This window comes from Oryza sativa, chromosome 11 (genome assembly GCF_034140825.1).
Source record: "Oryza sativa Japonica Group chromosome 11, ASM3414082v1".
In the NCBI taxonomy this organism is placed as follows: domain Eukaryota; kingdom Viridiplantae; phylum Streptophyta; class Magnoliopsida; order Poales; family Poaceae; genus Oryza; species Oryza sativa.
In genome coordinates this window covers 23,269,624-23,281,391 of record NC_089045.1, presented here as the reverse complement: position 1 = coordinate 23,281,391, position 11,768 = coordinate 23,269,624, and the positions used below count along the sequence as shown (strand labels likewise).

The 11,768-nt window shown below is 41.5% G+C and overlaps 1 protein-coding gene and 1 long non-coding RNA gene across 2 annotated transcripts; one reads left to right on the top strand and one right to left on the bottom strand.

Moving 5' to 3' along the window:
* The first annotated feature begins 2,562 nt into the window (after positions 1–2,562).
* On the top strand, positions 2,563–5,070 carry LOC136353838 (uncharacterized). The gene is made up of 3 exons (XR_010737294.1): positions 2,563–3,151; positions 3,610–3,690; positions 4,832–5,070. It is a non-coding gene; the product is annotated as an uncharacterized lncRNA (long non-coding RNA).
* A 3,081-nt stretch (positions 5,071–8,151) lies between these two features.
* LOC107276651 (pectinesterase) lies at positions 8,152–11,235 on the bottom strand. Its single transcript, XM_015761237.3, has 2 exons — positions 10,774–11,235; positions 8,152–9,243 (listed from the first exon to the last, which is right to left on the bottom strand). Exons 1-2 carry the CDS (start codon positions 11,192–11,194, stop codon positions 8,549–8,551), a joined length of 1,116 nt encoding a protein of 371 aa, XP_015616723.1. The 5' UTR covers positions 11,195–11,235; the 3' UTR covers positions 8,152–8,548.
* Positions 11,236–11,768: the final 533 nt, after the last annotated feature.

Here is an 11,768-nt window from a genome sequence, read left to right as displayed (position 1 = left end):
ACGGTTGTGGAAGGGGAATTGTCCGAAGTACCCCGCAACCGCCATCAGGAGAAGATCTGGAGCGTCCCTGCCAAACCCCACATCCAACAATGGAGAGATGGGTTCGGCCGAACCTGGGGCCGGCCCAACCAGCCCACAATTTGGCTGCTGGCATCCTGGACTTCTCTTCTCCGCAGACTTGTGAAATTTGGCCCAATTCATCGTGTCAATTCTGAGTTCTTGGTCTATTCATACATAAGTCTGGTTCTCGACATCGTCCGATTGATTTATCGTCTAAGTTGATGTCGATTCTCCTCCACTTTATTGTCATTCTCTATAAAAGGTTAGTATACCTAATACTAGTGAAATATTATTATTCTAACAAACATATGCATTGCAAGCATCACTAGTTCTCCTCTATTTTAGTAATATTGACGGTCGAAACTGATTGATAACGACCGTCAACACAGGTTCAGCACAAAATAATGAAATACAGTCTCCCGGAGTGAGCACAGAAGATCCGGATGATGCCGTCCTTTCTCCCGCTCCCTCGGCGTCCTCGGGATCGCCACATCCATCTGGCGCTGGTGCAGACGCTGGCTCTGCCTCTGACGCCTCCTCTGCAAGCGCTGCCAGCCATTCAGGAGGTGACAGCAGCCCGGTGCAGCCTGGTGCAGCCGACAGCACATCGCAGGGGGACAGCATGCAGGGGGACAGCATGGCAGCCGATGTGCAACGGCAGCAGTCGCAACAACAGTCTCGCCCTGTCACTAGTGCCCAGAGGCATTCGCAAGGAGAAAGTTTACACTGATGATACACTCAGATATAATTTCCTTACTACCAGTGGAGAACCACATGATTTAGATGAAGCTCTCTCTAATCATAACTGGAAAAATGCAATGGATTTAGAATATAATGCCCTGATGAATAATAAAACTTGGCATTTAGTACCGCCTTGTAAAGGTCACAATATAATTGGCTGTAAGTGGGTCTATGAGATAAAGCGTAAATCTGATGGAACTTTGGATCGGTATAAGGCTCGCTTAGTGGCAAAGGGATTTAAGCAAAGATATGGTATTGACTATGTAGATACTTTTAGTCCTGTTGTTAAGGCAGCTATTATTAGGACTATTCTATCTATTGCTGTATCTAGAGGGTGGTCCTTTCGCCAACTTGATGTTCAGAATGCTTTTCTTCATGGCCATCTTGAGGAAGAGGTCTATATGGCACAACCTCCAGGTTATGAAGATAAACGAAAACCCAACCATGTTTGCAAGCTTGATAAAGCATTGTTGTATGGTTTGAAACAAGCACCTAGAGCATGGTACTCCAGGCTTAGTAGTAAGCTTTGTGATATTGGTTTTAAGTTATCCAAGGCTGATACTTCGTTGTTCTTCTATAGTAAAGGAGGAGTTACTGTATTTGTTTTGATATATGTTGATGATATTATTGTGGCTAGTTCTACACAGAATGCTACTGATGCTCTATTAAGTGATCTGAAGCAAGACTTTGCTCTCAAGGATTTGGGAGATTTGCATTATTTTCTTGGTGTTGACGTAAATAAGATACGTGATGGCATATTGCTAACACAAGAAAAGTATGCTTCAGATTTACTAAAAAGAGCAGGAATGGAAAATTGTAAGTCTTCTACTACTCCTCTTTCTACAGTTGAAAAACTCTCAGCCTATAATGGTTCTGTGTTAGGAGTAAATGATGCAACAAAATACAAAAGTATAGTGGGTGCACTTTAGTATTTGACCTTGAGTAGGCCTGATATATCTTATGCTGTGAATAAAGTCTGTCAGTTTTTGCATACTCCTACAGTTCAACATTGGTGGATGGCAGTAAAAAGGATTCTGAGATACATTAAGTCCTCTATAGATCTTGGGTTGAGGATTACTAAATCCTCTTCTACACTTGTAAGTGCCTTTTCAGATGCAGATTGGGCTGGCTCAATGGATGACAGAAGGTCAACTGGAGGATTCTGTCACATCCTGATTTTTGTTTTAGGATTTATAAATTATTTAATAAATTATTATTAGAATTTATATTAAATGTTCATTAATTTACAAGTGAAGTTAAATGTGGGAAATAAAATTTCCTAAATATAAAGCATGGATGGATTTAATTTTTTATTAAATTCTCCATGGTTAATTATACTCTCTGGAATATTCTCGGATTTTTCGGAGCTCAATTATTAATTTTAATCATACAAAGAGCATTTCAGTAATTATTCACATATTAAATTAATTATTAAATGGTCTAATTATAATTTTGTTAAGTACTTTTAGTGTCCAAGTATTTTCAGGATTTTTCTTGAAATTATTTGAGCATTGGAAGTATTTTTAACAATTCAAAGATCATTTCAGTGATTAATTTAATTGGAAAAGTAATTAAAATTCACCTTTTCCTTTTCGGGCCGAATTAGGAAAAGTCCTCTCACTCTCGGCCCAGTCTCCTCTCAGCCTGCAGCCCTTTTCCTCTCTTTCCCGAAGTCTTCTTTGCGTCCCTCCTTTAATCAGTCCTTGGTAGTAGAAGCCCAGCCGAAAGTCTAGTTTGCTTCCCTGCTACAGTGGCATCTTCAATCTCCAGCCGGCTGGAGACAGAGCCCGAGCCAGCCGCACAGTACCTGTATAGCCGCGGTTTTCCCCTCCAAATCCAACCTTTTCTCTTGTGTTTTCCTAAAATTAGTTGAGGGGAAATATTCCTCTTATCCTCCTCTATCCTCTCCCCCAAGAATCGGAGCAAACCGTTGAGTATCTTATCCGAATCGAACTCGTTTTCGAGTTTATCTCCAAAACCGAGTTTTTATTTCCCGGATCGATTTCTTGCGGGAGGAGTCCGATCTCTTCAATCCAAGGCTATAAATAGGACCCCCTAGTCCTCCTCTTTCGTTTGCCCCCTCTCCCGTGGTCTCCCGTGTCCCGTAGCCTTGCCGCCACCACCGCCTAGCTCACCGGTCGCCGCCGGCCATCTCCGGCGAGGTAGCGCCGCCGTCTCCATCGTCGTCGCCGGTCGCCGTCACCACCGTTGGGTGCGCTGTGGTGAGAGGAAGCTCGGCCACCCTTCCTTTTCCGTCGCCGGTCACCGGAGCTCCGCCGCCCCGTGCAAGCCGAGTCGCCGCCGCCGCCCCTTCGTCGCCGGCCGTCGTCGGTGGTCGTCCGGTGTGTTGGTAAGTACCGTCGCGTTCGTCTCGTCGTTCTCTACGTGTAGATGCCCTCCAAAATCCCGGCCGACCACCCTAGCTCCGGCGAGGTTGCCATCCGAGCCGGCCACCATTGATGACGTCATCATGACATCATCATCTTCTCCTTTTCCAGTTTTTCTAATAGATTGAATCTTCTGAAATTCATAGTAACTCAGTTTAATATGGTTCAAGTTGCAAAAGTTGTATAAAATAAAGATCTACATATTAAAATTGTCCATAAATTGAATTAAATTTATTTAATTTTTTTTAAATGGGCTTTAATTAGATTTAATCTTGTAAAATTCATAATAAATTCATTTGAAGTCAGAATGAGGCCGTTCAAGTCTCATAATTCATCTAAAATTATGATCTACGTGTTTGTTTACTTTTTATGTACTGTTTATTTGGTTTTTATTAGTCTTTTTCCTCGTTTTGTGTGTTAGCTTGTCGTTTCCGTCGTTGCGAAGGTTCGCGAGTGCGCCGGAAGTATTCAGGAAGATTAATTGAAGACCGATTATTGCAAGGCAAGTCACACAGATCCTAAACACAATCCTTTGAGCATGTTGATTCTATATTTAAATTCTCTATTTATTTCAACTGTGCATTTATTTTCGAATGTCACCGGGTGGTGTGAACCTTTTCCTTTGTTATGGCCAATTTGCATTGAATGCCCTATTCCTTGATACCTTGGGTAATAAATTGATTAGCTTGAACCTTATGTATTGGTTTGGTTCAGCTAAATGTTATATATATAATTGCTTAGCAATGCTTAGAAACATTAGCTCACTAATGTGATGAATCATATATACTACATTATTATTTATGGTTATATTTAATGGTAGCTCACGATGGTTAATCGTGTTATGATAATTAATTGATAATTAAAACTTGATTAAAGGTGGGTTGTGAGCAAATGGTTTTGAAAGTCGTGCTCATGGCAATTAAGGACCGGTTCGCGAGCTACTGTTGTGAGACATTTACCGTACCAACCACAAGCCAGCATGGGCAACGGCTTTACCTTTTGTATAGCATGATTCATTGCGGGGCACCAGACTGTGAAGCGGCGAGAAGTCCGTGGGGGTCGCTGGGGAGTCCATTGCCTCTGGTTTTGAGGGGGAGATTATGATCCAGGAACGGTGCACTGTTTTGAGTTGTGTTGTGCAAAGGGTACTGTCACGATTTCCCCCTTTGCAATGCCGTGGTGGTATTTCGGGGCATGGCAACATGTGTGGAATCGTGTCTTGTGGGTACAGTGGTACACCTCTGGCCAGAGTAAAACTATTCGAATAGCCGTGCCCGCGGTTATGGGCGGGTTAAGCAATGTTTTTCGTGATTAGTCCCACACCTCTCACAATAATTATGGATGTTATAACTGGTAATAATTTGCTTAGCTCCTGGTTTGGAGTTAGATCTGTACAGCCGGGGTTGGTTGTTCAGGTTTGGTTGGGCCTGAGCAGCATGGGTGTGCTGTTCAGTGTTGATTAAAATTGATGATTAATTACTCTACTGTTTTATTTATCTTAAATCTTTGCTAAATGCTGCTTTTGCAAATGAGCCTATATTATGCCATCCTTTGGTATCCTTGTGCACTTGCATACTTGCTGTGTGGCTTGTTGAGTATGTCATATGCTCATTCTTGCAATAATCATCAAACCTCCTTTGAAGATAAAGGATCCAGAAGGAGAAGACGTTTGGCTTATACCCCAGTTGAGCTGCCTGTGGGAGTGGAGCTGAAGCCATCGCTAGACCGTTAATTCCGCTGCTGTTTTCTTTCCTTTGTAAGTATGTAACGTTATTATTAAGATGGATTTGTATATTAAATTGTCAGTTTGTGTACCTCGGCTGATTCCTGGACGAGGATTTTATGCACAAATTAGTTCGGAAATTACTAGTGAATTTCCGGGCGTGACAGATTCACTGTGTTTTTAGGATCAAATCTAATATCCTGGAGTGCTAGAAAGCAAGCCACAGTATCCAGGTCTAGTACATAAGCAGAGTATAAAGCAGTTGCTAATGCTACAGCTGAGGTAATGTGGATACAGACTTTGTTAAAAGAAATTGGGATTCATTCGCCTCAGTCTGCCTGTTTGTGGTGTGATAATCTAGGTGCTACTTTGTCAGTAAATCCTGTTTTTCATGCTCGTACTAAACATATAGAGGTGGACTATCATTTTGTCAGAGAAAGAGTTGCTAGAAAACAGTTAGAAATTAAGTTCATTTCATCTGGTGATCAAGTAGCTGATGGGTTTACTAAGCCTCTTCTTATACAACAGTTTCAGAAGTTTAGATACAATCTTAACTTAGATAAATTATGATTGAGGGGGAGTGTTAGAAAGGTTGTTCCTGTTACATGCGTTTGCGGGTGGACAAAAAGCTCAAAACTCGTGGCTCGGATCGGCTTGTAGCAAGCTCGGCTTGGATCGACTCGAACTCGTAGTCTTAATGAGTCGAGTCGAGCTAGCCTTTTAGCTCGTGAGCTTAACGAGCTAACTCGTGAGCTGCTCGTTTAGCTCGTTACTATAAAATATCACCAAATCTTTATGAACTTAGTGTTTATTGACTAGTGCTTAGTCTTTTATTTACATCAAAACTATTCATATTTAGTAAGTACTATATTAGTTAGTGTTTATTATTATGTTAATACATAATAAAATGTTAAATTTGAAATTATTAATATGATACTAATAAGATATAGCTCGTTAACGAGCCTAACGAGCCAGCTCGCGAGCCGAGCCGAGCTAGCCTTTTAGCTCGTTAACATTAACGAGCCGAGCAGAGCTGGCTCATTAAGATAACGAGCTCAAACGAGCCGAGCCTTAACGAGCCGAGCTGGCTCGTTATCCTGCGTTGTTACATGTGATAATGCATGAGATAATAGGATATGGTTGGTTCGGTTAGTTTGTTTCAGAGTTTGTTTCTTTCTTCTATCCGAATCAACTGAGATTGATCTCATCTATTGTAAGCCACGTTGGGGGCTGTTCCCAACTCATATTAACACACGTACGCGGCCTCGAGAGAGGTGACAACGCTTCCGTATTTTCTACAGGCGGAGCCGGCGACGATCATGGCGATGAAGATCTTGGCATCCGCAGAGGCGGAGGCGAGGATGAAGCGTCGAAGGCCCCCGTAGGTCTCCGATGCACGCTTGCAGATCGGTTTTTTTTGGCATGTCTCATGCCTGTAGATCGATCTGTTTGCGGACGTGCATGCATGCATGCATGCCATCGTGGTGGGCGCGAGGCCGGCCGGTCGCCCGGCCCCTGCATACGGGCCGGCCCGTGCGCATGGCTTACGCGATCAGCGGCATGGCCGAAGCCCGCCGTTCTGCGGCGAATCGCTTGATCTCGATCCCCCATCCATACATGCCCGCGTGCGGCAACATCGGCGGCGGCAGCGGTTGCCTGCGATCGGCAAGGCGACGCGACGACGATGTTGATCATCAGACCTCATCGACCGGCACAAACATGCAAGCCAAACAACCAACAGATTAGATTCATAATTTGTAATCCAAAATCAATCTAGCTAATTAATTAGCAAGGACAAAAAGTGATTCTCTGTAGATGTGATGCATGTGTTGACGATATGATTCAATCAGTGGCGTAGCCAGGGGTAGTCCCGGTGGGCTCGGGACTACCCCCGAATTTGGCCCACGAACCCTCACCCCCAATATTTTAGCCTAGACTCAAGCCTAAAGAAGCAAGCCCAATAAGAAACTAGAAGCACAGGGGCATGACTCATCACTTCATCAGTGTGCAGCCGTCACCATCGTCGCTCCGCGATTCATAGGAATTTTTTTCGTATAAAAGGATTGATAGGATTCAATCCTTTTGTCTCAAAAGCTTTCATAGGATTTCTACTTTTTTCTCCAAATCATAGGGTCTAAGTAAAAGAGACTTAATTAGTAAAAGCCAAGTGTTTTTATGAGGCTTTGATGAGGGTTCGCAAAGTCTCCCTCGTCACTTAGCTCCAGTCCTGCTCAGTGCGAGGACAGTGCGGTGAAATACTCTGGCTAGCGTAAAAATGGGAAGGATGCGTGTTTTACATGCATATGTAAAATATATTTCAAACAATTTTGGTAAGTCTAAAAATATATGTAGTATTATTGTTCCTATATGGTCTTTAACATTATATTTTGATTGTTGATTTCTTTCATAATATTATAAAGGACAAAGAAATCCACATCATGAGAAAATATTTTAGGATCAAAATATAATAATACTACATGCATAAGACTAAGCACGGATATTTTTAGTTCATTTATTGGTCAAGTTTTCAAGTAGTGCTGATTTTTATGAACGTATTATTTCCTTCATCGTATAATAATTTACTATCGTTTGTCATAGATAGTTGACATCGTCGGACTTTTTCTGAATCAAACTTTTATAAATTTGATGTCAAGAAAGACTTGATAATAGGGCACCCTAAGTTCGACCCATATAACGCACTTCTCAAACAGGAATTAGGAGTGGCCTGCTATGTATGCATGCTGTAGTAAGATGTATTTAACTTCTCCATGTATAAGTGCTTCCTTATATTTTATGATGATGATGCCCCCCACCTCTCTCTCTCTCTCTCTCTAAGAATATTGAGATTGGCAAAATAGAATGTGCTGTACGACTACAGAAGTAATTAAGTAGTACTCCCTCCGTTTCGAAATGTTTGACACCGTTGACTTTTTTAAACATGTTTGACCGTTCGTCTTATTAAAAAAATTTAAGTAATTATTAATTTTTTTCCTATCATTTGATTCATTGTTAAATATATTTTTATATAGGCATATAATTTTACATATTTCACAAAAGTTTTTGAATAAGACGAACGGTCAAACATGTGCTAAAAAGTCAACAGAGTCAAACATTTCGTAACGGAGGGAGTAGTATACATATATGATTGCCAAGATACACATGCACCACGTATAGCTAGCTAGCTGCACAACATATATGGAGTATTTCTCATAACGTACGTACACACTACACGTACAGTAGTGAGGAACCATGATTGAATTAAGAAGGTACAAATTAATAGTACAATAGGATATTATATAGATGATGAATGCATGGTCACACAAGCATTTTTGCCGAGCGGGCCACACTAAGGTTGCCGGCCGGCCAAATTGTTGTTAAGATAGAAATTAAAGAGTGAGATTACATAACATAGGGGTGGTACCCCATCAAATTCATTAATCAAAGTTAAGGTACTGCATGCGATGAAGAAAGATCGAAAATAGGAAAAAGATCGAGATACAGCTGATCCAATCATGCACCAACGAGACTTCACTGCAGGGGCTAGCATGAGATGCAACTTATATAATTAAGGAGCTAGCTAGCAATATAAGCAGTATAGCAGTAATAGATGATGCATATATGGATCGATGGAGGGGAGCTAGTAGAGACCAGGCTTGTAGTTGAGAGCGTTGGGCAGCCACTGGGTGCCGTGGATGAAGCGGTCGACGGTGTACTCCTCAGCTTTGCTAGCGTCGACCACGGAGAAGCCCTCCCAGTTGACGCGGCGGCTGGTGTCCGATCCGGGTCCCGTATTGTTGAACTTCATGTACGACACGGTCTTGGTCGTCTCCAAGACGTGCTTGCTCTTGTCCCACTCCACCCAGCCCTTCGGGTGCACGATGCCGTCGAGGAACGACTGCATGAAGATGACGTGCGAGTGGTTCTTCCACGGGCGGCCGAGGAATGTCTCGACGCCCGTCAGGTTCTCGTTGGGCTTGGCCATGATGCTGCAGTTCTGGAAGCTGAAGCCGGTGTCGTCGCCGGGCTTGTCGCGGCCCTGCGCCGTGATGATGTTGTGCGCACCTTCCCTTCCGCGGCGCACGAGGAGATGGCATCTCTGGAACACCGCCTTGGCGTTGCCGAAGACGAAGTCCACCGTGCCTGAAATCACGCTGTCGAGGTACAACTGCAGTCCGTTCTCAGCGTACAAGGTGTCCTGAAAGCTCTCCAGCTCGCACCGGTACAGTACAGTGTGGTTGGAACTAGAGCGAAGAGCCAACGACTGGTTCCCCTCCGGTCCCGCCGTGTTCTGTATCGTCAGGTCTCGGGCCATGAAACCGCGGCCTGAGGCAGCTGCATACAGTATATATACGTACATACACTGATCAAAATAAAATTTCATATATATATATATATATATATATATATATATATATATATATATATATATATATATATATATATATATATATATATATGTCATTCCTTCCTATACAATACAATATATAAACATCAGCACATAACATATTATAATGTCATACTATAATTCAAAATAACATATTTCTTTTAGAAGTATTGGAATATAGTTAATATGAGTCTTTAACTGCAAATTAGTTATAAATAATCCAATGTCGTAAGCTTATAAAAATTAGCTATTTATTTTAAAAGATTATCATAAACTATGGTTTATAATCTAAATAATATAGCATGAAAACAATGAAAATTGTGGCAAGTGGATAGACATATTGTAAGCATCATATGCATGATTACATAATCTCGGTGTACTTAATTTATGCTCCAGTGCAGTCTAGCTAAACAAATTATTTGTAGAGAGGTTGGCTTCGAGTACATAATTCCTAATATTAATTATTCCAAAAAAAATGATGCCTTCGTACGTAGTTATATTTTACCATCCAATCGTGTTCTTGCTAGGCTATGTGAAGCTTTGCACACTTGCAAAAAATAATCCTATATAGGTTGTCTCCTATATACTGCGCAATAGATTTGGACTCTACAAGCTTGTGTATTTAACATAGTCTCGAACCATCCTAATCCATCAATTAATAAATAATGAGAACATACTTTAGTCTTAGATGTTTATACAAAAATCGATTCATTTTTTTCGAAAATGGTTGGCATATAAGGTGTAACACGCTGTCACTATTTTGTCATCTCACAAAATCTGAACTTAAAGTAAGATTTCATAAAGAAAATAGAAAATACAATAGGGAGCAAAGTGAACTAATTATAGAAAAACATAGAAAATTCTTAGAAAAAAGCTCTTTGCTTCCACTTAAACTAGAACACCCATTACCATAACCATTACATATTTTTCGAGTGCTCCGATGCTTACATGTAAATATACACGAACCAATTAGAGGGCGATGATTGTATAAAATAACACGTCTATTAAACACTAATAGTTTTTAAGATTTGTTTAAAAAATAAAGCCCATAAACAATCAATTCTAAAAACGAAAACACATTACTTTTAATTTACACTTTATTTGTGAAACGAGACTAAGCCAATCTTCTTTAAACTGATTAAGCAAATTAATGGAGGTAAATTAAATATTATATAATATAAAGACAACAAATAGTTTGTAAAAAAATATTTAAGAAATACTGGTGAAGAATGTTTTTGGGCAATCATACTTTTCCACTGCAGCACGAATAATCCAGTAGATATGTTTTTCTTATAGTTTCTAACACAACTTAATATGTATGCCCGCGCATTCCTTGCTAGTTAATAAAAAATATTCAAGCTAGCTAAGGTACGACTAATTAACTAATTAAATTAAGCAAGGCATATGCATGCAAATTAATTAAACACAGTTACATATTCTTTAGGTAGCCATAAGAGAATAATACTAGGACTACTTACTAACGGTAGCCGATGAAGGCATGTCGCCATGCTTGAGGGAGCCACGGTTGCCGGTGATCACCGTCTTGCCCACTCCGTCGCCGAACAAAGTCACATCACGCCTCGTGATGTTGAGCTGCTCGATGTACGTCCCCTCCCCGATACGGATAGTGTAGGACGACCGTACCTTCTTCGTGCTCTTGGGCGCTGCCGCCAAGGCAGCAGCGATCGTCCTGTAATCGCCGCTGCCGTTCTTCGCCACGGTCACCTCGACCACCGGAGAACGCCTGCCGTGCGCCGCCGCTGATCTGGCGCCGCCGCGCAGGAGACGCTGCAGCCGCGGCTTTGCCCAACCAGGGAGTTCTGCGCCACTAGTTGGGAGGCAGCAAACAAGAGCAGCCACGACGAGAAGAAGAGGCAGCTGCAGACTAGTGTTCTTCATGCTTGCTCTTGGCTCACTCTAACTGGACTGAACGAGTTGATGTGCCAGCCTCTGGTTAATTTCCTTCATATATATATCTATACACACACATGCCCGGCCGGCTGATAGATCATGAGCTGGAGCTAGGGCGAAGCTAGCAGTACAACTCCGAGCCTATATATAGCTAGCTAGGGATTGAAGGCTCAGCCCAAGTATTTAACCTAACCTAATTGCTAGATCCCTCCTACGTACTATTACCCTACTTCCCCTATACCTTGGTCGGCCACTTGTGAGTTAGTATATACTCCCTCCATCTACTTTTGATAGTCATATTTCCAAATCTGAAAATTTTATTTTTGATAGTCATATTTCAATCAACAACCCATCATCTTAATGACTTTCTCGAATTTAATGCGTGACTCTCCATTCTACCACACATGATTGGCTACATGGGTATTGAGAAATGTAAATATTAATGAATCGCTTGTTTACGAGGAATAACTAGTAGCATATTTAAATGAATGATAAGTAGAATTACTTATCCTTGGTCTGTGTGTCAAGGTGAAATATGACTATCAAAAGTAGATAGAGGGAG

Coding starts and splice junctions, on each gene's coding strand:
- LOC107276651 (XM_015761237.3), bottom strand. CDS start 11,194: ATGAAGAACACTAGTCTGCAGCTGCCTCTTCTTCTCGTCGTGGCTGCT. Junction 9,244..10,773: donor GCCTTCATCGGCTACCGTTA/GTAAGTAGTCCT, acceptor TACTGTATGCAG/CTGCCTCAGGCCGCGGTTTC.